The 23,376-nt window shown below is 36.5% G+C and overlaps 2 protein-coding genes across 2 annotated transcripts in view; one reads left to right on the top strand and one right to left on the bottom strand.

The window, feature by feature from the left end:
* LOC129874601 (exosome complex exonuclease RRP44 homolog A) overlaps positions 1 to 17,920 on the top strand; it is a 34,350-nt gene extending 16,430 nt beyond the window's left edge. Inside the window, exons 12-24 of the mRNA XM_055949907.1 lie at positions 421 to 546; positions 701 to 753; positions 3,908 to 4,014; positions 7,054 to 7,108; positions 7,222 to 7,321; positions 13,031 to 13,142; positions 13,904 to 14,024; positions 15,844 to 15,903; positions 15,991 to 16,096; positions 16,183 to 16,278; positions 17,053 to 17,134; positions 17,218 to 17,283; positions 17,548 to 17,920. Of these exons, the coding sequence (XP_055805882.1) occupies positions 421 to 546; positions 701 to 753; positions 3,908 to 4,014; positions 7,054 to 7,108; positions 7,222 to 7,321; positions 13,031 to 13,142; positions 13,904 to 14,024; positions 15,844 to 15,903; positions 15,991 to 16,096; positions 16,183 to 16,278; positions 17,053 to 17,134; positions 17,218 to 17,283; positions 17,548 to 17,743 (1,280 nt within the window). The 3' untranslated portion in view covers positions 17,744 to 17,920. The remainder of the gene's footprint in view (positions 1 to 420; positions 547 to 700; positions 754 to 3,907; positions 4,015 to 7,053; positions 7,109 to 7,221; positions 7,322 to 13,030; positions 13,143 to 13,903; positions 14,025 to 15,843; positions 15,904 to 15,990; positions 16,097 to 16,182; positions 16,279 to 17,052; positions 17,135 to 17,217; positions 17,284 to 17,547) is intronic.
* Positions 17,921 to 18,461: 541 nt separating this feature from the next.
* Positions 18,462 to 23,171, bottom strand: LOC129874606 (protein PIN-LIKES 7-like). The gene is made up of 11 exons (XM_055949915.1): positions 23,006 to 23,171; positions 20,868 to 21,149; positions 20,698 to 20,777; positions 20,423 to 20,547; positions 20,170 to 20,291; positions 19,879 to 20,082; positions 19,679 to 19,783; positions 19,464 to 19,564; positions 19,306 to 19,358; positions 18,966 to 19,151; positions 18,462 to 18,886 (listed from the first exon to the last, which is right to left on the bottom strand). Exons 2-11 carry the CDS (start codon positions 21,000 to 21,002, stop codon positions 18,762 to 18,764), a joined length of 1,236 nt encoding a protein of 411 aa, XP_055805890.1. The 5' UTR covers positions 21,003 to 21,149; positions 23,006 to 23,171; the 3' UTR covers positions 18,462 to 18,761.
* Between the last annotated feature and the right edge of the window lie 205 nt (positions 23,172 to 23,376).

The raw sequence follows: 23,376 nt of genomic DNA, 5'->3' as shown, positions 1-23,376 counted from the left end.
GGATGCCATCTCTTAGTTTCTTTGATGCTTTCCATCCTCATGATTTTGTACCTACATAATCTTTTGACTCCCCAAATTTTGTTGGCCCTAGTTACAATGGCTGTGCGCTCTCTTCACATGGGGAAGGACCCCGCTAGACGTCTGAGTGTGTGGTGTGTAGTGGGTGCATCTTAATGTCTACTTACTATGAAAAGAGAAATGAGAAAATATATGATTCTCATTCTTCAAACTCCACTAGTTCTCTCTTTTCTTTCGCCTTAACAATTTCATTGCATCACTCCGCTCGCCTCCAAAAACTTATTTCGTTCGTGTACAAAACAACCTTCTGTATTTCAGGTCTTTCTTTAACTTTATTTTATAAATAAATATAATGTCTACATCATGGAAAAGGTTTGGTTGTCAGTCTTTAATATATACCAGATATTGCCGATGTTACTAATTTTGTTCATCCTGGAACTCCACTCGATGATGAGGCTTCACAAAGGGGCACTTCTGTATATCTTGTAGAGCGTAGAATCGACATGCTTCCAAAACCTCTTACAGAAGGTAAAATTTACTCTTCAGGCACTAGCCTGGACTAGTTTTTGCTTGTCACATGGCTCGGAGATGGATTTGGTTCGATTGTTTTAACCAAAATTTGTACTTTTTGGTTATGCATGCCTTTTTCCAATTAATCTTGTGTTTTTCCTTTACTCGGCAGATATTTGTTCACTTCGTGCTGATGTTGAAAGACTAGCTTTCTCAGTTATCTGGGTATGTGATTTATTTTTTATGATATTGCTAGAAGTAATAGCTGATCTTCTATTTCTCACAGGCTTCTTCTCTCTCAAATATCTGCCAGTTTATCTTTGTTATATTTCTTTCTTGCTTCCTATCTATCTACCTAGAGGTTCGTACAATGTTCCCCCAGTTTAAAGTCAGTATAATTTTGTCTTTTACTAACAGGCAGCTTATACAGACCTAATTAATGGTCAATCATCTAACTGCATTAATTGTCAGTCATTTTGCGCTTCCATGAGGCAGATAGGTACATATAAGAAGATAGAAACTTAATTGTTGCAGGTTGTTGGTGAAATACTTTTTTAGCGTTCAGAATTATATGGCTCAATTATACTGGCATACTATTTTTTTTGAAACAGGTAACATATCTTATATAAATAGTAAGACTATACAAACACTGTATAATCATCCATAATTACAGTACTGTAAAAGGGACCTGACTTACAGCTCCTCTATCATCTACAAGGGGTCTAAAACATCAAAAATTGAATCATGATCTTCTACATATGTTCCTTTACACCAAAAATACAAAAGTATCAAACACTTAAACTTTATCTTCTGGATATGACTTGACTTATCTTTGAAGCATCTTTTGTTCCTTTCTTCCCATATTGTCCACCAAATACAGGCCGGAATGACCTTCCATCTCTCCTTCTGGTTTGAGTTGGCCCCTTCTCTGTTCCAACTTACTAGAACATCTACAATGTTCCTAGGCATAGCCCAACTTATACCCTTGAGGCTGAGAAACATTCTCCACAATTGTAAAGTCACTTCAAGGTGAAAAGAGATGTGGAATAGTCTCTGACTCCTCTCCACAAAAATAACATCTAGAATCGACAGGATATCCTCTCCTACCAAGGTTATCCTGTGTGAGCACTAATACTCTGGCTAGCAACCAGGTGAAACAAGCACCCTTGTAAGGTATTTTCACATTCCATATCAACTTCCATGGCCACTCTTCAACTTGAAAGTTAGAAATGTTGCCCTCTTCGTAAGCAGATTTCACAGTAAAATTACCTTGACTCTCACCATCCCACCTTAAACTATCCTCAGTAGTAGACATGTCCTTGAATTGTTCCAGAACTTTTAATAATTCTACCAGATTTTCGATTTCCCAATCATTAAGTGGTCTCCTAAATATGAGGTTCCACCCTTGAGTGGTCCATAGATCTGCTACAGTTGCCTCCTGCTCTAAAGAAAGTCCAAACATTTCTGCGAAGCCCTGAATCAGAGGTCCTTGGCCTAACTAGTTGTCTTCCCAAAATGATGTCTTCCTACCATTACCCATTCTGATTGAAGATTTCTCCTTGATCACTGATAGTTTTTGTTCCTCAGACGCAAATTTCCACAACCATTTCATCACTAAGCTATTGTTTTGGATCTTAAGGTTCTTGATGCCCAATCCCCTTTTTCTTTTGGCGACTAAAAGAGAGTCCCATTTTACCCGATGAAACTTTTTCTTGTCGCTGTTTCATTCCCAGAGGAAGTTTCTTCTGATATAGTCTAACTTCTTGCTCACGTTGCCTGGGATAGGAAATAAAGACATCAAGTAAGTAGACATGTCATCTTATACAGAGTTTATCAGAATTAGCCTACCCCCCAGAGACAAATAATTATTCTTCCAATTAGATTATTTCTTCTCACATTTCTCCAGGATACCATTCCAAATGTCCTTTGACTTGCTTTTGGCTCCCAAAGGCATCCCTAGATACTCAGTAGGCAGGGCACCAACTTTTCCTCCAAGGATTCTGGCTAAAGAGTGTAACTGGTTTGCCCCATTTACTGGATAAAGAAAACTTTTGGTCCAGTTTATGTGTAGACTAGATATAGTTTAAAACAGAGTAAAAATGATCCCCCAACATTTTTACTTGATTACAATTTGCCTCACAGAACACTAATGTGTCATCTGCATATTGTAGGTGTGAAATCCTCAGAGTACTATCCACCCTTGAACTCACCTTGAAGCCCCTGATCTAATTGCGCTCCTCAGCCTTTATAAGCATATCATGAAGTCCTTCCATAGAGACAATGAAAAGAGAAGGAGATAAAGGATCTCCCTGTCTCAAACCCCTTTCTGAAGAGAAGAAATCAGCTGGAGACCCATTAACAAGGACTGAAAATCTTACTGTGCTGATACAATATTTGATCCAGCCTATCCATCTAACACCGAAGCCTAATTGTCTCAAAGTCTAAGAGGAAATTCCAGTTGAGGTGATCATAGGCCTTCTCTATATCCAATTTGCATAATATACCAGGCTTCTCACTTCTTGTTCTAGTATCCACCACCTCATTCTCAATCAAGACTGCATCCGAGATTTGTCTACCTTTTATGAACACCATCTGTTGATTATCTACTACTTTATTTATAACTTTCTTCAACCTCTCTGTCAAAAGTTTGGAAATGATCTTGTAAATACAACCTATCAAACTAATAGGTCTGAAGTCCCGTTACTCTGTCGCGCCCACTTTCTTTGGAATCAACGCTATAAAGGTATTTTTAAGCTTCTTTCAAACACACCTTGATCATAGAAGTTTTGGACAGCCGCTACCACTTCATGTCTGACTACTTCCCAGCACTGGATGATAAAAGCCCTATGAATAACCATCAGGTCCTGGGGCTTTATCCCCCGAGCAAGCTTTCACACTATCCCAAATCTCCTGAGCTTCAAAAGGGCCTTGCAGCATAGCATTATCCACTTCGTTGACCCTGGGACAGTCCCTTAAATTACCTTGGGGCCTCCATTCCTCACTTTCAGAGTACAACTTCTTATAAAATGAAGCAATTTCTTGTTTAATATCTTCTGGATTGGTCACATATTCCCCCCTAATTAACAACTTATCAATGTTGTTAAATCTTCTACGAGAGTTTGCCACTCTATGAAAATACTTAGTATTTTTGTCCCCCTGTTTGAGCCACAGAGCCCTAGACCTCTGTCTGCAAGCCACTTCTTCATGTTTTGCAATGTCTTCAAACTCCATAGAAAGGGAAGCTTTTGTAACCAACTCTTCCTCGGTCTTCATTAGTCCCTGTCTTCTTCGGTTGTGCTCGTGTCCAACCCCCACCCCCCACCCCGACATAAGTTCTATATCTGTATTTTCACCTAATGTACATTTATTTGTCTTTCAGGAAATGACACCTGATGCTGAGATTATTTCTACAAGATACACTAAAAGCGTGATTAAATCGTGTGCAGCATTATCCTATGTCGAGGCTCAAGCGAGAATGGATGACAGGTGCTCCCGTTTGATGTTTCTATTGACATTTGTCTTCTTGGTTCTTTTCTGGTCATATCAGATTTTTATGACGTCATCTCCTCTTAAACATCTTGAACCAAACACATTCTCTTTCAGTATTAGGTATGCAGATTGCCCCTCATTAACCACTGTATCCTTGCACTGTGATTTAACTGGAGGCAATTGGTGTTGCCTTTTCCAGTCTAGATTGTTGTTTTTTGCTCTCAGAAATAGGGAAACCTAATCCTTCAAGGTATGAGGCCTTCAACAAGATCAAATTGGGATTCAGTTTTTTGGCACTTAGAGTATGGAAACTTCAACTGTTAACAAAAAAGCTTTCAGATGTGTCACAAATTCTTTTCTTTGTCAGTCTTCTGCTGTCTCTCCTCTAATCTGTCTTGTGGTCAATATTTCTTATCTTCCCAATGTAAATCATTTGAAAGGTAGATTTATCTTTGTTTGTTGATCATTTATTAATAAACCAAAAGATATCATTGATGTCAAACTACGGTTCTTCGACTGGCTGCTTCTTGCCTTCTTCTTCAAAATCCAGTAATTTTCTTCTTCTTCCTTGCTTCTTTTTTTCTTTCTTCTGTTTCGTTGCTTCTGCTTTCTATTATTTTCTTTATTAATTTATTTAATTGGGTAATCTTCTTCAGTTTGTCAATTTATTCAATTTGGTAATCTTTTTCATCTTTTTTTCCTTCTCCATTTTTAATAGATTCTTTCGATGCTTCTGCTTTCTTTTTTATTTGTCAATTTGATAATTTTATAACTTTGGTAGTCTTCTTCAGCTTCTTTTTATCCTTCGGTGTTCATTGATTTTGCTTGTCTTATGGATGATTGTCTCTTTACTCTTTAAATTGAAACGATTTGCCAATTTTTTCTATTTTTTTGTTGAGTTCTTGTTTATTTCTACAATTCACATTTTAAGTTGCGAAGCGAGTGCTTCGCTTCTCCATCATGGTTTAAACAAAGTGGCGCTTGAAATAACAACAAAATGCAAGGAGGAGCGGTTTTCCATATTTTCTGCCTTCATTCTTCTAAGTTGCCCAATCTCCAATTTTTCAGCATGCCTGAGAATATATTAGATAACACATTGGATGTTGAACACTGCAATCATCAAAAGTGTTTTCTAGTCAAAATGACAATGTAATAGTGTTCTGTGTTCTAGCATTGCATACTAAGTGAAAAATATTACCTTCTTTGGAGTCATAGACTTCCATAAAAAATTCCATGATAGATTAGGATGTTCACTACCGGGAAATCATTTTGTATTAGGATTTAAGTTGACACCTCTTCCTCCTCGAAAGGTCGCATTGAAGACAAAAGCCATTCATACCGTGAGAAGACTGGTAGAGCAGTATCAAGAGAGAGAAAGACCTACGCATGGTGTTTATTGACCTAGACTAGAAAAGGCATATGGCAGTGCCTAGGGAGGTCCTATGGAAAGGCTTGAAGGTTAGAGGTGTGCATGTGCTTACACTAATGAAGACTCAAGTAAGGTCAGTGCGAGGGGACTCGGGCCATTTCCCAGTTATGATGGGACTGCACTATGGATCGACCCTTAGTTCGTCCTTTTGGCCTTGGTGATGAATGAACTAACACTACATAACCAAGGTGAGGTGCCATGGTGTATGCTATTTGCAGACGATGTAGTACTGATTGATGAGACTCGCAACAAAGTTAACACTAAGCTGGAGGTTTGGAGACAGACTTTAGAGTCTACGGGGTTCTAGTTGAGTTGGATCAAAATAGAATACTCGGAGTGCAAGTTAAGTGACGTGGCCTATGAGGGTGGCATGGAAGGGAGACTAGATACACATGATCCCAAAGAGAGACAGTTTCAAGTATCTTGGTTCTCTAATTCAGGGCAATGGGGAGATCGACAATAATGTCACATATTGCATTAGACTATAGTGCAGGATGGGTGAAATGAAGGCTCGCCTCGGGAGTTCTATGTGATAAGAATGTATTACAAAAACTTAAAGAAAAGTTATATAGAATGGTAATTAGACCGACTATGTTTTTTATTCCTGTTGCATTACCTGGATCAGCACTCTTTGAGTTGCTTATAGAGTTAGTGACTTCTCTTCTACTTTGAGTTTCTTTGTGCTGGAGGTTCTTTTTCTCTTCCCTTTTTCTTTCTTTTCTTGATCTGGCTTGTAGTTTTGGCGGGTTAGACTTTGTCTCCTTCGTTTTATCTTAGTAACTAAAGTGAAATACTTGAAGGATGGGGATATGATAAGTTCCTTATAGGCAATGAACATTTCCATTTCCTTACAAAAATATGGTTTGTAGGAACAATGTCAGGTCGTGATGTGCTTTTACAGTTTAAAATATGCTAAGAGGGGACTTATTGATCCGACCCCCCCTGTCATGCTAAATGGAAAGGCCAAGCTGAAATAAGGAATATCACAGGACTCCTTTCCTTTAGAAAGATGTTAAGATTACACAAAAGTACAAAATACGTAGGTGAAACTTCCATATCAAAAAGTGAAGTTACTTTGTCTTGCCCACTTTTGAGGTTGGTTAGCATCTTTATCTTGTCCTGCTTTTAGTTTGCGCTGGAGTTTAATTTTTCGTTTGGGCTCGTGATCAAGTACATAGCAGATTAGATGTGCGTTTGTACATGCAGTAGAAATTGAAATTCTACTGTACCCACAGGCCTAAAACTGTTTTTTTATAAAAAAAATAAATTAAAAACTGGTTTATGTCAAAGCATTTCACTTTTGATCTAGTCACAGTAAATAATTCCGAAGTATAACTTATGTCCATTAAAGGGTCGGTAGATGGTTAGAAGTAAAATCCAATACTGATGATTGTGGAAGTGGGTTTCTGTATGGTCTGAAAGGGTGAACCGCTCAACCTGATTTTTTTAAAAACTTATGAGTTTGTTTCCTGTTCAACTTTAAACTAGTCAGTACTTGCATGTCCGTCTTCTTGAACTTCGAAAGAACTAGTATCTGCCTTTTTGTTATTTCCATCATTTTGTACATCCTAGTTCCCATACTTAACAAGTTATATTTGTTATTCCAGTCGCTTGGTGGATCCAATAACTTCAGATTTACGAAATTTGAATGGGTTAGCCAAGGTGTTGATCTTGTAATCTTTATTGTCCTTTCTTGAATTACTATATCTTAGCTTTGGACTTTCAGCTCTATTATCAATATATTAAAGGCATTCCAATGAGACCAACTTTTGCAGATAATGAGGCAAAGACGCATTGATAGGGGTGCACTGACTCTTGCTTCTGCTGAAGTCAAATTTCAGATTGATACTGAAACTCATGACCCTCTTGATATCGGTATAATCCAATTCTTTTCTTTCTCTCTCTCTCTCTCTCTCTCTCTCTCTAGTTTCTTTTGGTAGCTTATTGTAATTTAGATAAAAGTTTCCAACTACCTGCTTTTTGGAAAACCAAGAAATTTTCTTACAGATCTCCTTTTAATTATATATTTGACAGTGTTTAAGATTCAGTTTAGGATTTGTTTCAGACTGGTGCATTATTGTGACATTAAAATTTCTTAGCTTTGAGCTCATATAACATACCCTTAGCAATGGTAAAACCCAATTCTGGCTTGCTATGGACGATTTTATTGAAGACAAAAATGCATCTTTCTTTATCCATTTTTTTGGTGCTGTTCTATTTATTATTATTCCTTGACCTTCCGCCCCCATATACTGTCACGACCTGATTCCTCGAGCCGTGATGACACCTACTATAACCCACAAGTAGGTAAGCCAATCCGTGACCCGGAACAACTAGTAATAGGTATATGGGCAGAGACTAAATAACAGAAAGGAAGAAATACAAAAATAATACAAGGCAAGCCAAAAATATATACTTCAGCAAAATGAATCCCTCCCAGAACCTGGAAGTCACTAGTACAGAGCTACTAATAGAGTACAAGTTCTAAAAGTGGACCAAAAATATATACAACCACAAGGAACTGTCCCGAATACAAAAGACAAGTCACAAAATAATCGAAGGAGACGACGATGATCTTGAACAATGTGTGCTCACCCTCGCCTCTGAATCCTGGCTGCTATTGGCTCGAATGACGACGGTGATAACTGGTACTCGGTCCCGCATCACGAAAATAGATGTAGAGTGTAGTATGAGTACCAATAAAAAGGTACCCAGTAGGCATCATGGGCTGACTGAGTAAGAAAGGTAAATGCAATAGGAAATGCTAGAATAAAAACATAGACAGAAGTCAAGAAAAAGAATAGTAAAGGTATGCACACGGGTGTAGAAGAACAACCAGAACCTAATAACTAAACCCAACTGAGCCCCCATAAGCCCAGAAGGTACACCCGTGTGCAAGTTAAGGTGAAAATCTGGACGGACATCCATATGCCCAATAGGTATACAAAAATGTTAAAACTAAGAATAAAAGAGTCAGTGGAATCAAGAACCAGTGGAATCAACTCTGAATGTTGACTCCGTGTATGAGGATGTATCGCCAAATCAGGAATTACAGAGCCCAGACCTCAAACCGCGGATGAATCCTCTTGATAGTATCATAACAAGAATATCCAATCTGAAGTGAGTTTCTCAAAAGTTTTCCGTACTAACTATTATCACACAAGCCTCTATGGATCATCGTTCGCTCCATCAGAATAAGTTCAACGTAGCTGAGGGTGCGTTGTACGGATTGATTTCTCCAAATGGGCCCAAAAGCATGGACGGAGATGCCAAAGTAGGGAAGTATGGGGATTATGGATAATAAGGCTTCGAGCTGAGTTATTGCCTAGCTAAGGCCCATCTCTATCAGACCCAAGTTTGCTCGATCAGTCTACAGCTGATACGACGTATGAAAAGAGAAAACAAGGCCTATCAGCACCGGAATATCGCAAGTCTATGGCAAACACTAGCCTAAGCCTAGACTAAGGGCAAACATGCTCTAATATGATCTACAGGCCAATACAAGCAACCAAAGATGCAAGAAAACTCGATTATAGCAATTCACATACCCGCCTAACTCAAAAACAGTCCAAAATATGAATTCTATCTAGCATAGCCTACTAAATCAGTTCCCTGCCCCAATATTCATGTAAATCCACATTCACATATTCAAACTCAATCTAAAAGAAGGGAAGCTGTAGCCTACTTGTAGGCCGATCATGCATGCTCCAACTCACAATGCTGGAGTTTTCCCCTTCCGTACAACCTCTAAACGCTACCACACTATTGAAAATAGAATCACAGCGTCATTATATTCAAGAAATTATCGGAAACGAAGGCCCAACAGCTGAAACCAACCACACTACAACGATCCTCATGAAAACCCCCGCAGTCTAGGCTCTTGAATCATCAAATTCAGACCTAAAATGAGCAAGAAATCAAGTCTCAAAATTCTCCAAAAATCTTAGCTCAAAACTCAACAATGGCAGTAGCAAAACGGTTCAATTTACCTCAAACAAATAGTCTTCAACCAATTTCGACTACACCACGACGATCTCGACGAAAAATCATGCAAGATAGACCTTTGATTTATAAAATAAAAAAAAAAAAAAAAGAAGCAAGATAGACCTTTGAATCACTAAATTCGGGTTTAAATTGCTCAAGAAATACAACTTTGAAATTAAAAGAAAAATTATGAGAAAGTCTGTCTTATCTGGTGCACCAGCAGATTATTTCTATTTTTAAAGTCTTAGATGGGGTGCTCAGGATTCATTTGGAACCCCGAGTGTGCAAACAAACTATGCTACCCCATCGAATTTGACGTTTCAGACTCAACGGCGCACTCGAAATTTTCATCCGAAGTCATCTTGACAAAAAGTTGATCCCACACCCAAGCGTCGTTTTAAGTCAAAATCCACAAGGATTCTCAGAATGAGACTAGAAGCCTCGGGAACTGCACGAAAGGTCGTTCTAGACCAAACTCGATATTGCAGAGCTAATCATGTTGAAGGAATTTTAGTTCGAGCGCGTTTTTCAAGAATGTTGACTAAAGTCAGCCTTAAGCCAAATTTCAAAGGCTAAAACGCCAAATGACCCCAAATTCGATCAAATGCCTCGATATTCGTGCCAACCATGCTACTAGCCTAATTTGTCCATTCCAGAGCTGATGAAACCGTCATAATTCCGTTCTGAGGTTTTTCACCCGCATTTTTGACCGAAGTCAACTTTTCAAGTTATAAAGGCCTCCAAACATGAAAAGCTGCACAAAATCCAAACAAACGACCATGCGACCGAACTATCATTGCCAGCAAGTCATAAATGACCTGGGGTCGCTATGGAGAAGCTCTAACCGATGAAAAAGGGGCATTAACATATAAATGACCTGGAGGGTCATTACATATACAGTCTTGCAGAGACCTATATTTTTGGTAAAGGTCATCCGAGCTTGGTCACTGCTACCCTTTTGTGAGGATGCGTCCCTTATCCCCAACTTACGGGGCCATTCTGTCAATTTCCTCAGAAAGAGTTGTCTTGTGCTCCTAGGTATTCTCTACCTACGTACCTGAGTCAGTTTTGGGTAGAACTACTGTCACGATTCAAAGTTTATACCCTAGGTGTGACCGACACTTTGGATCACAAGAGACCCCAAGCAGCCCTTGGTACCGGTATGCTACTAATGAATAACTGAACATTCTATGTAATGCAAGCAGAAGTTGTAACATAACTGTCTATGATATAACTCTGAACCCATGGAAAACTAATGAACAACTAATGTTTGAATGTAAGCCTCTACTGGCTGGAATGAAACAAAATATGCCGAGACATGGTCCCCCGCTACCCTCAAAGCAAGAATTGTCTAAGGTAAAAATCTAACTACTGACTACTCCATGAAGTCCCTGAATGAGGAGGGCTCACCAAATGCAGACTGGAAGTGCTATAACCTGTCTAGCCATGAGTCTGAGAGCGAACACCTGAATCTACATAATAATAAGCAACGCAAAGAAAAGTATGCAACTAAATATATAAGGTGGCACTAAACATAAATCATTTCTGGGAACATGATGCTTTCAAAGACTGATGAGTTCCATTAATCATGAATATTCGGAATAGATAAAGGGACATTTTAAAATCGGTGTATAAAGACCATCTAGGCATCTGCTTTAAAAGTCTGTAAAAAAAATAATGGAAAAAAAACATAAATTCACCCTTGAGCTAGTCCCAAAAAGTCGGTTATAAGCTTAAACTATTATGACGACCTATTACACACCTATACTACTCAAAAGTTAATTTATTTACCTTTGAGACGTATAACATCACTCTCACAATGGGAGGTGTATTACAGTCGCGCCACATCACTATCATCTCACTGCTACATCAAATACCATGTCAGATTTTGAAAAAAAATTCTCCATGTCATCAATTGCTTCTTCAATGAGCACCACTAGTATTGCTACCATATCACTACCAAATTCATATATTTCACCATCAAAAATCAAAACCACCTACGATGAAACCCACAAAAAACCACAAAATTCAACACCCATAACCAAACTCATCACTAAAATCACATCATCACCATCAAAAGGTACAAACCTATCACCAAATATTACCACCACCATTATCAATATCGAATTCTTTTTCTTCACCACCTTCAATCTCCTCTTCTTTGCATCCATCAGCAACAAATCCACACTATATTTTATTTTTTAAACCCAATCATCAATTTTATCAACCAACAACAAAGTCGAAGAAAAAAATTGAATATTATAGAGATGGTAAAATCGGATAAGAATTAAAGTAAGATATGATGAGAAGGGGAAGAGTATTCTGGTGGAGGTGGGGGGGGGGGGGGGAGTGGGTGGGAATCGAGTGGAAGGTGATGAAAAATAAAAAATAAAATGAAGAAGAACAAGAAGTAGGTGGGGTGTGAAGAAGAAGAAGAGGAGTGAGAGTTGGGGTAGGGTGGTGGTGGAAAGAAGATTTTAATTAATTTTTTTCCTTTGCCCCTTTAATTTTAATTTTATTTTTTTGCCATGTCAGTTTTAGGAGGTAAATAAATTCATTTTTTAGTTGTACAGCTGTGTAATAGGTCGTCATAATAGTTTAAGCGTGTTACTGACTTTTCGAAACAAGTTCAGGGGTGAATTTATGTCTTTTCCCTAAAAAAAATACTTCTATAGCTTTGAACTGAAAATACATCTGAACTGCTAATATGAGAAATCATGTTGAAATTAAAGTGTAATATAATAATGATACTATTAGTGAGGAGTTTCTTACAACCGACATATAACACGTGAGTTCATGTTGTCCAATGTATTATCCCAACTTGGAAGGTTGTCCTATACCTTGTCAGGGTATAGAACTTATCTATTTAATGTGGATCCACTACTGAGCCTCTTGGGCTAAAGGAATTGACCAACTCGCAATGTGCTCAAATCCTACGGTGGCACGTAGTTATGGGACTAGGGTTTTTTGAACACGCGTCCTCGGTGCTAAATAATCCTCCCAAAATAATTTGTATATATTGATATGCTCATAAATAGATTAACTGTATGTGTTTTTGAATTAAGTGTGAGACTTTGTTCAAAATCATCTTTCAAATAATCTATATTGAAACTGAATCTATATCATGCTAATTTCATGCTTAAAATCATCAAGGGTTTATTAAACCATAGAAATCATGCTAAGCTCGTTCAATGAGATTTTAAAAAAATGAGTAAATAGATCAAGAACAAAACCTTAATGATGGAATTGCATAAATTGAGTAAAACCCTAACTTGATTTCTAAGAATTCTTGTAATCTTTGAAAGAAAATACAACTTTTTGCATGAGAGTGAACGGATACTCTTATTGGAACCTTACATACCTGAAAGAACAAGAGTTCGAACCTTAAAATGCATTAGTTTGGGCTATTTACTGGTTAGTTTTGCTTGTACATGCACATTTTTATGCATTCAAAGTTGGGAGAGTGATATTTGATTGTCTTTTATGTGCTTTCCGCTGCTTCGAAGAATTCTGCTATTTTGGTGGGACTGCACATGACATCATCCTTTGTTATACTGTTTTGAGTATTCGTGTGAAGTTAATTTAATGTTTTATGTATAGGAATGTATCAGATTCGTGAAGCAAACCAAATGGTTGAGGAGTTTATGCTTGCTGCTAATGTTGCAGTTGCTGAAAAAATCCTGAAGCATTTTCCTCTTTGCGCACTATTAAGGTTTACTGCTATTGTTACTTAGAAACAAAGCCGTCTGTATAGTTTGCTTCTTTTACCTAGAATATCTTCCTTAACTGGTGTCTAAATTTTCTCGTCTCATATCCACATCCTGCTGTGCTTCTTTCCGTATCCTTCATATGCTTAAAAAAGAATATAATCTGATCATGTCATTCTGAATGAATTAACTTTGCTAAGATGGTATAATATATGATTACAGGTGATACTGAGAAGTTTCTTGGAGATCTAGCAGTTTGATGAATGCTTACAGACAGTTATTTAGAGTGATTCCTTGCCCACAGGCATAGGTTTTTTAGTTACAAAGTTGTAATTAAGGATAGCAGTTAAAGAAACACATGTGAGACTACATTTCTTGCAGGGCTTTAATCCTTTGAAGGGATGATGACATATTTTTTAAAGGGCTTCAATTCCTTGAAGGGGTGATACTTGTCTATAGTGGTGGGCTTAACATACTCAATCCACTTTTACATGCAACTCTTCTGCATCTTCTCCCCTCTTTCACCAACCTGTTCTTTCTGTACAATTTTCATACATCAGATAGCTATTCATAGTTGTCTAAGATGGAGCACTAGAGACAGAGATATGGTGGCTCTAGTCTAATTCTAAGTGCTCAGCAAAAACTCGAATGAACATGTTATGCCAGAGAGTTGTGACACAATGAAATGGCTATAAAAGCTTAACCTTTGGTACTTCAATTAAACTTGACAATTCTCCATGTTTACATGTTGCATTTTTATTTGCAGACGCCATCCAAGCCCAACCAAAGAAATGCTTGAGCCTCTTCTCCGCACAGCTGAAGCAGTTGGTCTTAGTTTGGATGTGACATCATCCAAAGCATTGGCTGACTCTCTAGATCTTGCTGAGGTGAGTTGTGGCTCATTGAACCTGATGTGCATAGTGAAACCTAAGAATGAAAGCATTAAGTTTATTCCTTCCACTATATTTCTGAAGGGGTTTTAGCTATAAATCAAGTCGAATATGCAGATGAGTTCACAAGCTGCATGTGTCAACTCATTTTTTGCTTAGCCCAGCCTGGCTGTTATTGAGCTGAGCTGACCTGAAAAAGCATCAACCCAATCCCAGAATAAAAGCTTGGGTATAGGCTCGCTGACCTAGATGAGAAATGAGTTTCATCTCTCTCCATACAAGCTACATAGAACCCTAGCAGACAAGCTTCATACAACCTTACCTGTTCTAATGTGCAGCCACACAACCTCTTTCTTTGTCAGTTTCTCATGCCCTCTCACGTTTTTTTACTGAAGTATAATTTCATTGCTGGCATCAAGTGGATGCATAATAGTTACAAAAGTAGAGTAGCAAAAAGAACTTATCAGCTCCATTGCATATCTAGCTGAGAGCTAGTGAGCTGATAATATTCAAGAAGGTAACAGGGGAATCTATTGGGGACATAAAACCCAACTATACAACAGCATAAGACAACTAGATTTTGGAGATTGTGGTAGGTGGTTGATATTCCATCAAAGTATCTCCTATTTCTTTCTTTCCAGATACTTCAAAAAATAGCAGCAGGTATCATCTTCCAAATTCTCTTGATGGTGCTATCTACTTTCCCACAACTCCAACTCTCAAAAACATCCCTGATACTCTGTGGCATGACCCAATTGAGCCCAACAAATGTGATAAACATACTCCATAAGTCTACTGCCGCTGGATTCTATATAAAAAGGTGGTTGTGTGACAGTCCTTCTCATTCCCTCTCATGTTGTTTTCCCGGACCCTGCTAATGCGGGATGCTTTGTGCATCAGAATGTTTGTTGTATTAAAACCACTCATGAGGAAAAGATTCACTATTTACTAATCTCTTCTCCATTCAATTGATTGAGATGGAATGAACAACTAATTTTACAGTTGGCTTTTTCGTAACATTCACTTGTATTATGTTATTAGGATGTTTGATATTTGCAACTCATGTTTGTTTTTGGCTTAGAGGAATCAAGTTGGTTTGCTGATTTAAGTGAATTGTGAGGTTATAAACTATTAGAATTTAGAATTTTTGTTTCAAGTTTGGCTTCCTTTAATTGGAACATAGGGCTTGTGGCAGATCAATTCTTTATGTTCGAGCTTTTTGCAGCTTAATGTCAAAACGTCGAATTCTCCAATTAAGCTGAGCTTGAGTCACGGAATTTTGGGCTCAATCTATTTCAATACTAGCCTTAAATGGTTGAGACTAGACTCAAGCTCACTAGCTGACATCCTAATTTTTACTGTTAAGAAATTCGTATCATTTCTTTTATAAAACAAGGTGCTCACCATTGACTGTACTTTTCGGCCAAACATAAGGTACTTAATAATGTGTTTAGCTCACAAATGAAGTTGATTTGGCAAAAAACTATTGTTTTTTCTTCAAAATAAAAGGAAAATAACAAGACAATCAATGAATATTTTTCTCTTATACTTGTTTTGGCTGTTCTGTCATTTATTAAAGATTGCATTGGTCCTTCACCAAAATACCCTTAATTATATTGCATATATTCACATAAGTGAATTTGGCTCAAAATTGACTGAAGGACTACTCTTGTGGAAGAAGTACCTATCGAGGACTTAATAGCCAAGAAAACATTGTATAGGGATGATATTGCACTACTTAAAGTAGTTTGGGGACATCTAATTCCATTTGGTTGCTGTTGTGCATTCATATGCTAACTTTCTATCTTCTCCCTAGGGTGATGATCCATACTTCAACAAGCTGATCCGGATTCTGGCAACCAGATGCATGACACAGGTGTTTCCTTCGTTGGTTTGACAATCCCCTACTTTTGAAATATCAAGTAATTTCTGAGTTGGTGTTGCTGTTGGTATGCATTTTCAGGCCGTTTACTTTTGTAGTGGAGAACTTAGTCCTCCGGAATATCTTCATTATGGTCTTGCCTCTCCTCTTTATACTCATTTCACCTCGCCCATTAGAAGATATGCTGGTTAGTAAAAGTTACCATCCATTTATTATGACAAAGTGCAATGGATGTGACCAATGGTGAGCCTCTTTTTCTGTCTTGTCTTGTAGATGTCATCGTTCATCGGTTGCTTGCTGCTTCTTTGGGGATTTATCAGCTTCCTGGTGTTTTCCAAGATAGACCCAAGCTAACTAGTATTTCTGACAGTAAGTACTGCTTTTCATTATGCTTGACATTCCGTTGTAAATGCATTAGACTTCTTGTGGATGGAGTATATGAGTTTGCCATTATAATTATGCTTGTTCTTGATTAATTAATAGGCTTTTTGGTTGTCATCTGTTCAAAGGGAGATCAGAAGAAGTTTGTATTAATGCTTTTATGCTTTTTCCTCCACTGAGTGAATAGTGGGGATTTGGGATCGAATGTGTCTGTTAGTCTTGAGGTTTTACTCAGCAATAACTAGAGTTTTTTTGGCCTCTAGGGCTTCGGTCTTGTGGTAAGAGCACAATGTGTGATGCATGGGTTAGGCGCACGTCACAGGTTTGAACCTGCTGCAGACAAAAGCACGGTATTTAAACGGAGAAGGGTAGAGGGCGGCCCATTATCCCATCTAGTTCTGAATTGTGCTCCACTGACACTGGAGGATTTCTTGTTTATCAAAAGTACTTGTACTTTTGTTAAAGCCTGCCTGTTCAACGTAAATAATCTAGTTGTGCTGTGTTAGCTTTCTGGTATTTATGTATTGCTGAACTTTAGATATTAAAGGGTTAAACTTATAATGAAATTATGTTCAGACCTTGTATTCACTCCCACCTACATTTACTGTTTATGGCAGTGTGAGTTTTCTATATTCAATGACAAGTCAAAAGGAAAAAGAAACAGAAGAAAAGTAGAAGTCTTTCTCATAGGAAAATAATTGAAAACGTTGTCTAGTTTCACGTTTTATGTGGTTATGTTTGCTCACTCCTGTTCCAAAACAGATCTGAATTACCGGCATAGGAATGCTCAGATGGCCAGCAGAGCATCAGTAGAGCTCCATACCCTAATTTTCTTCAGGAAGCGGTATGAAGAGCATCTTCTTGGTTATCTTACCTTTGTGTCCCCTCCATATTCTCTCTCATTTTTACTTTTCCATGCTTGTGCAGACCAACAGATACCGAGGCGAGAATAGTGAAAATAAGATCCAATGGCTTCATTGTCTTTGTGCCCAAGTACGTTATCCCTTGTGCTGTTCTATTCGCCGTCCTGCTTTAACTTGAGACTTCATTTGGTTAGCTGTTTATTCATTTAGAGAGCATAAGTTAACTAATACAAGTTGATGGATTTCCTTTTGCATTAGTTTAGCATGATGGGGATAAAACTTCAATGGACTATCTTTACTTGTTTTTAAGATGTCTTTCAATTGGATTTCAAATCCACCTGTCAACCTGAAGAAGTGTTGGATACTCACTATTTATAATTGTATACCTTTCCAGATACGGTATTGAAGGGCCTGTATACTTGACATCTAAAGGCGACAATGGAGGGGAATGGGTTGTCGATGAGAAACAACAGAAAATTAGAAAGGTTGACGGAGGTGTTTCGTATGGTGTACTTGGAACAGTGAGAATTCATCTGGAGGTTGTTGAGCCTCAGCCTAATCGGCCTAAACTCCAACTAACCCTTGTATGAGACCGATAACTTTACCAAGAAAGTGGGATACGTCGAGGTTGATAGCATGTAGTCGTTATTCCAGTGTGATAGTTAAATTAGTTTGTTACGGATATTGGATCGATGCAGCTCCATATAGAATATATTACATAAATGTTCAAAATTTGATAGTTATTCTTTTATTGCTTTCTGCCACAATTATGTCCTCTTTCCTTGTTTTTTTTTTTTTTTTTTTTGCACTCCCATCTTCTCCCCATACTTTCCCTCATTTCTAATGTTGGAAATACGAACAAGAAAGACCTACTAAATGATGCAATCAAACTTTTCTCAAGTGTACATGGACCAGGTTTTAGTTGTTGACATAAACATCGAATAATGAGATGGTGGAATATAATCTAATATGTATAGTATCATTTGCTGCTCCTCGTTTCAATTTATGTGATACAAGTTTAAACTTGTGATATAAAATGAATTTTTAGACATAAGGTTAAAATTAGAATTTTAAAGTTTAATTTTTTTTAGTAAGAAAATGCAACATTCTTTTTGAACAGATGAAAAATAAAAGTGTATCATATAAATTGGGGATGAAGAGATAGAACAAATATATGAAACTTTAGTCATACAACTGTTTGATAAACGTGAATTTTTTCTAAGAGGTATTTAGTCCTAACCAAAATTAAAAAACGCTTGTCTACTTCTAAAGTAAAAAAAAAAAACTTGCTATACAAAAGTAGGCTATTTAAGAACGAGAAATAATGATTTAATATTTTCATAAATAAATGTAGAACAATATACAAGCGCAATCATAAAAGAATTTTGACTAAAAATGGAACTCCAAAAATAAAAAATGCTGCTTCCAGTAGCTAAGATATGTTGTATAGGGCTTGCTCAGTTGGTTAAGCACCTCCACCCACGATCGATAGGTCCTGGGTTCGAGTCACACTGGAGGGAAAGTGTGGAAACACTATAAATCCTCCAAAATGGGGGGTAAAAAAAAAAAAAAAAAGATATGTTGTATAGAATGCATTATAAAGTTTTATCATGATAAGAGCCACATGAATACAGTGGACCAAATGGTGAGTGCTAGTGCTGCTACCAAATAAGTCCACATGATTAGAACTGAACACTCTTCTTGTGCTACATCAACTAATTGTGTCATTGTTCCTGCATTTCGTGAAAAATTTGAAATTATAATCTGTTCTAATTTGTTGAATCAAATTGATATGAATTTTTTTAAACTTACCGATATTCATGGCAGGTGGGACGGTGTACTGAAGCATTAGCACGAAATGGTACAAAGGATCTGCTGGAAGGAACCCTAAATTGGCTGCTGCTTTCACCATTCCAATTCCTATCAATGGACTGAAGATAAACCGTACGCTAACTACTGCTATTATAGTTGATGGTTTTACTTTTGCCTTCCTCAATCCTGTCAAAGTTGCCAATGCAAAAACTTTAGTTTTTCACAATGAAGTCTTCTTGAGACAACTATTGGTGAGAGTCAGTGAGTTCAGAATGAATTTAGAGTACATATAACATAGTTACACAACTCGTTTTAAGGACAATAGGTTAAATTTTTTTACCTTGGGTAAGGTTGCCTCCAAGTATAAGGGTGATGCATGGAATGGTTCCATCCCTGGTATGTAAGAAAGCAACATGTCATTTCACAGAGAAAGTTTTATCTGAGAGTCTTATCAAACATTCCTTGATGCAGCATGATTGCGATTATAAATGTACATACCCAAGTAATTTGACAGAGTTTTGAATAACTCTAAGGGGAGCAGCATCCCCAATCACCAGATTTTTCAGCCATGATACTGAACCAAATAGAAATCCTACAATCTGAAATATCACCCAAAAAAGTTACGTAAGCATAACATGTAATTACATCCCCTCAAAAACCACAAGTGAAAATCAGAAATACAGAGTAGTATAATGTTGTAAAGCAGTACTTACAGCTCCGAGTGTTGGTGGTGCCGTTATCTCTTCCAAGAAAGTGTGTACCGAGCCTACTATTTTGCTCCATGATGATCCTTTTCTTGTCACTATTTCTGCTACTTTCTGATAGTAATTATATTCATTGATCGATTAAAATTCAGAAATGATCTAATTATTAATGATTCCGAGTTGCTAAAGATGTATATATAGTAGCTTACTGTTTGATTTTCAGTGGTTTTTGTCATACTAATAGGAAGTTGATCTTGAGAATTGTTGTCAAGAAGGTTAGACTTTTCATTTGTATCCAAGTCCTTGTTTGGTTCCTTAAGTGCTTCTTCCTCTTCTGCTTTTAGTGCTTTAAATTTCAAGGATGAACTTCTTATTAGCTGATAAGTGAATGTCCAAATGTAGAAACCTCCAAGCTTCAAAATCAAGAAAATTTTGTGGTGTTCATAGCTGGAACTTATGAACATAAGATATAAGGGAGATAAGATGAATAAAAAACTTACTGCCATGGAGAAAGAAGCATAGGACAAGCCAACAGAAGAACAAACTTTATGATCACCAAATGGGCTTCCATCTTCTTTGCAAATTGCAGGAATGACAATCAAAAGAAGATTTCCCAAGTTTCCTGTTTGTCAAAATCATGTTAAGAGGAACTTTTACAATGTGGAGATGTTTGGAAGCAGAGACAAATCCAGAATTTTGAATTATCTCTTTAACACAAATATAGTACAAATTTGGCAACTTTTGATGTTGTACCTGATGAGCATGTAGCAATAATGAGTCCCTCAAGATGTGGCTTTGGTTTCAATATTTTCACAGCTATACATCCAAGAATCCCTCCAAATAGAAATGTTAATCCAACATTTACTGGCATAAACCACCTGTATAGATTATAATTAAATAAGATTAGTTCATCTGTACGTAATGCCACTAAAATGACACATCTCAATTTACATGATACTATTTGATTGAGAGATTGATAACCCCAAAAGATTAATATATATTAGCTAAGAAAAATAAAATTAATGTACCATGTGACGATATCGTGAAAGGTGACAGACTCTGCCAAACTCGCAAACATCAGCGCTGGTGTAAATACCACGAACACTATCTGCAGGGATACGTCAATGTATAAAACTAAACTCCGACGAATTAAATGCCATCATTTACGAAAAATGAATATATTAAAAAGATAACTTACTCTGTTGAGGTATTTGCGGGCCTCAGCAGGAAGTAGCTTAAGATAATCAGTAGCCATTACAGCTCCTAAACCACTTACTATTAGCACTTGCAATATTGGCATCGATGCCACCTCTAATAATGTCATAAAACCCATCTCTTTTTTTTTTCTTTCTATTTGCAAAATTTTGTAGATAAAATATGTCTATGAATCTATATTCTTTGCTAGCTGTAATGCCTAATTGTGAAGTTTCACAAATGTTTTTTTCTTTAATAAACTATGTCGAGTGTCTCTGTCTAAATCCTGCAAGCACCAAAAAATAAAAAATAAAAAAATTAGTCCGTGGAATGATTAAACCCAATAAACAAACAAAAAAAAAGCAAAAAATTATGCATTATTGGAAACAAAACTGCCTCCTTTTCATGTTCGTTCTGAAACAACCTCTATTTTCTCGTGGTAGGAGTAAACGTGCATACACTCTATTCTTTTTAGATTTTATTTTTTAAATTTTACCCTAGATTTGTTACATTATTGTAAGTTGTTGTATGGGCTATCATAAACAAACAAACAAAAAATAGTAAGTATAATTTATGTTGTTGCCTCTTTTTCATTGTTTGTTTTGAAACAACCTCTACCTTTAGTTCTAAAGGTAATAGTAATATGTGCGTACGTACAATTTACCCTTTCCAAATTTTACACTAGATTTGTTGTGCATTGTTGTTATTGTATGGCCTAAGGAACCAGGAAACTACAGTCCTTGACAACATGGGCCTTGCGGGGTTGGGGGGGGGGGGGGTTGAAACTCATATTTTCACATAATCACCATCCAGAAACTTAATCTGAACACTTCTAAGTTCACGTTTTTCTTCTGTTATTCTTTGTCAAATGAAGTCCAAACACATTTAGCAAGAGAAATGTGTTAAGAAAGATACAAAATCAAGGATGGTACTAGTGTGGGTTGTGGTGGGACTGACAGACTTCTTCACCATTTCAAATCCGAGATATAATATAGAGAAGATTTTAGTGGAAACATAATATTCGAATAAATTATATTGTGCGTGATGCTCCAATATGGGCGTCGAACAAGTGAAAAAGATGGTATTTCTTGACAGAAAACTACATTTGAATTTCGACGCCTAAGGGGGCATGTAATACTATTAATAGCACTTCTGTTACTTTACGTCAGCAGTGACACTTACACCCACTCAATCATGAGAAAATTACAATTCGCTGATAAATTATATTATATATATAGAAAATAATATGAGCGTACGGGCTAATTACTTATTTAAAGCCAAACAGCCAAAAGAATTTTAAAAATATCAATTAATTAATGGGTTTGCGGCTCACAAATCTTTAATTAAAGCATAATGTTTCTTTACTTCAGAAAAACTATTCCTATTTATTTTATTCGATTTCCTATCTAGTATTGGATATTTATATTACTCAACAAATTCAAGTTGAAAAGTTAATCCCGTTGGTCAGAAAGGGTATCGTCATTCCTCATGAAGGCTCATAGCGTACTTGGACAAGATACCCATTATTGTTTGGTTGGTTTTTTAAAACTGATTATAAGTGTAATTTTTCAAAAGTATTTTTTAAAAAAATTCTATTAAGAAAAATTATTTTTTTTAGCTTCTGAAAGATAGCTTTATTATTCTTAAAAGTATTTATTTTCTCCCAAAAGCTTAATCAAATACCTATTTTCTTATATATTTTTTTTAAAAAAAAAAAGAAGAAGAAAAACTTGATCAAATGGGCTATTATTATTTATTTGTGTTTAACAAAATGTCAGGAAAACGTTACGTTTGTGATCACAAGAAATCTTCTTCCTTTGTTGCCACCCAAATTGTTCATATCAAAACTTACAGAATAAAACATTTCGTATCTCTACAAATAAATCAATATTACTCAGCTCATATTCTTGCTAATATGAGGACCCAGAATAAGACAAAATCAAAAAACAAAAAAAAATCCTGTTAATTATACTTGTACTTTTCGTTTTTAATATGAAAACAACAGAAAGAATTCTAATGGATTTATAAGCAACAACAATAATTCATGCATCTTATTTTTGCTTGCGAAAAAAAATTCCAAATAATCACCCCCCAAAACATATTAAAAGAAAAAAAAATTAACAGGAGACATAAGAAACGAACCTGATTTTTTTTTTAATCCGAGTTTTTTCTTCTGATAAAAAACGATAAATCCGACGATAAAGAAAAAAAATAATAATGAGAGGTCGTCGGAGGAAGAAAGAGGAGTTGAAGTTGAAATATTATTAGAGGAGTTGAAGTTGAAATATTATTAGGAAGAATGAAAAAAAAGAAGAAAAAAAAAGCAATACAAACTCCAATTGTATCGGACTTTCTTATATAGTAGTAATAATATGAGTGGTGGCTGGTGATTACCTGTACTAGTAATAATAATCAGACACCAAATTACATAAGCAAGTACGCAAATTATTATTATTACAAATTAAATTTATAAATTATTAATTATAATTACTTCAACTTGATAATATATACGG

Source organism: Solanum dulcamara, chromosome 11, assembly GCF_947179165.1.
Source record: "Solanum dulcamara chromosome 11, daSolDulc1.2, whole genome shotgun sequence".
Lineage (NCBI taxonomy): Eukaryota > Viridiplantae > Streptophyta > Magnoliopsida > Solanales > Solanaceae > Solanum > Solanum dulcamara.
This window is presented reverse-complemented; position numbering and strand designations above follow the sequence as displayed.

Bases quoted from the DNA above. Each gene is read 5' to 3' on its own strand.
- LOC129874606 (XM_055949915.1), bottom strand. From the start codon at position 21,002: ATGGGTTTTATGACATTATTAGAGGTGGCATCGATGCCAATATTGCAA. The intron at 19,565-19,678 runs GTAAGTACTGCT...GTGATATTTCAG, and splicing joins CACCACCAACACTCGGAGCT to ATTGTAGGATTTCTATTTGG. The intron at 19,359-19,463 runs GTATGTACATTT...CTTACATACCAG, and splicing joins AACTCTGTCAAATTACTTGG to GGATGGAACCATTCCATGCA.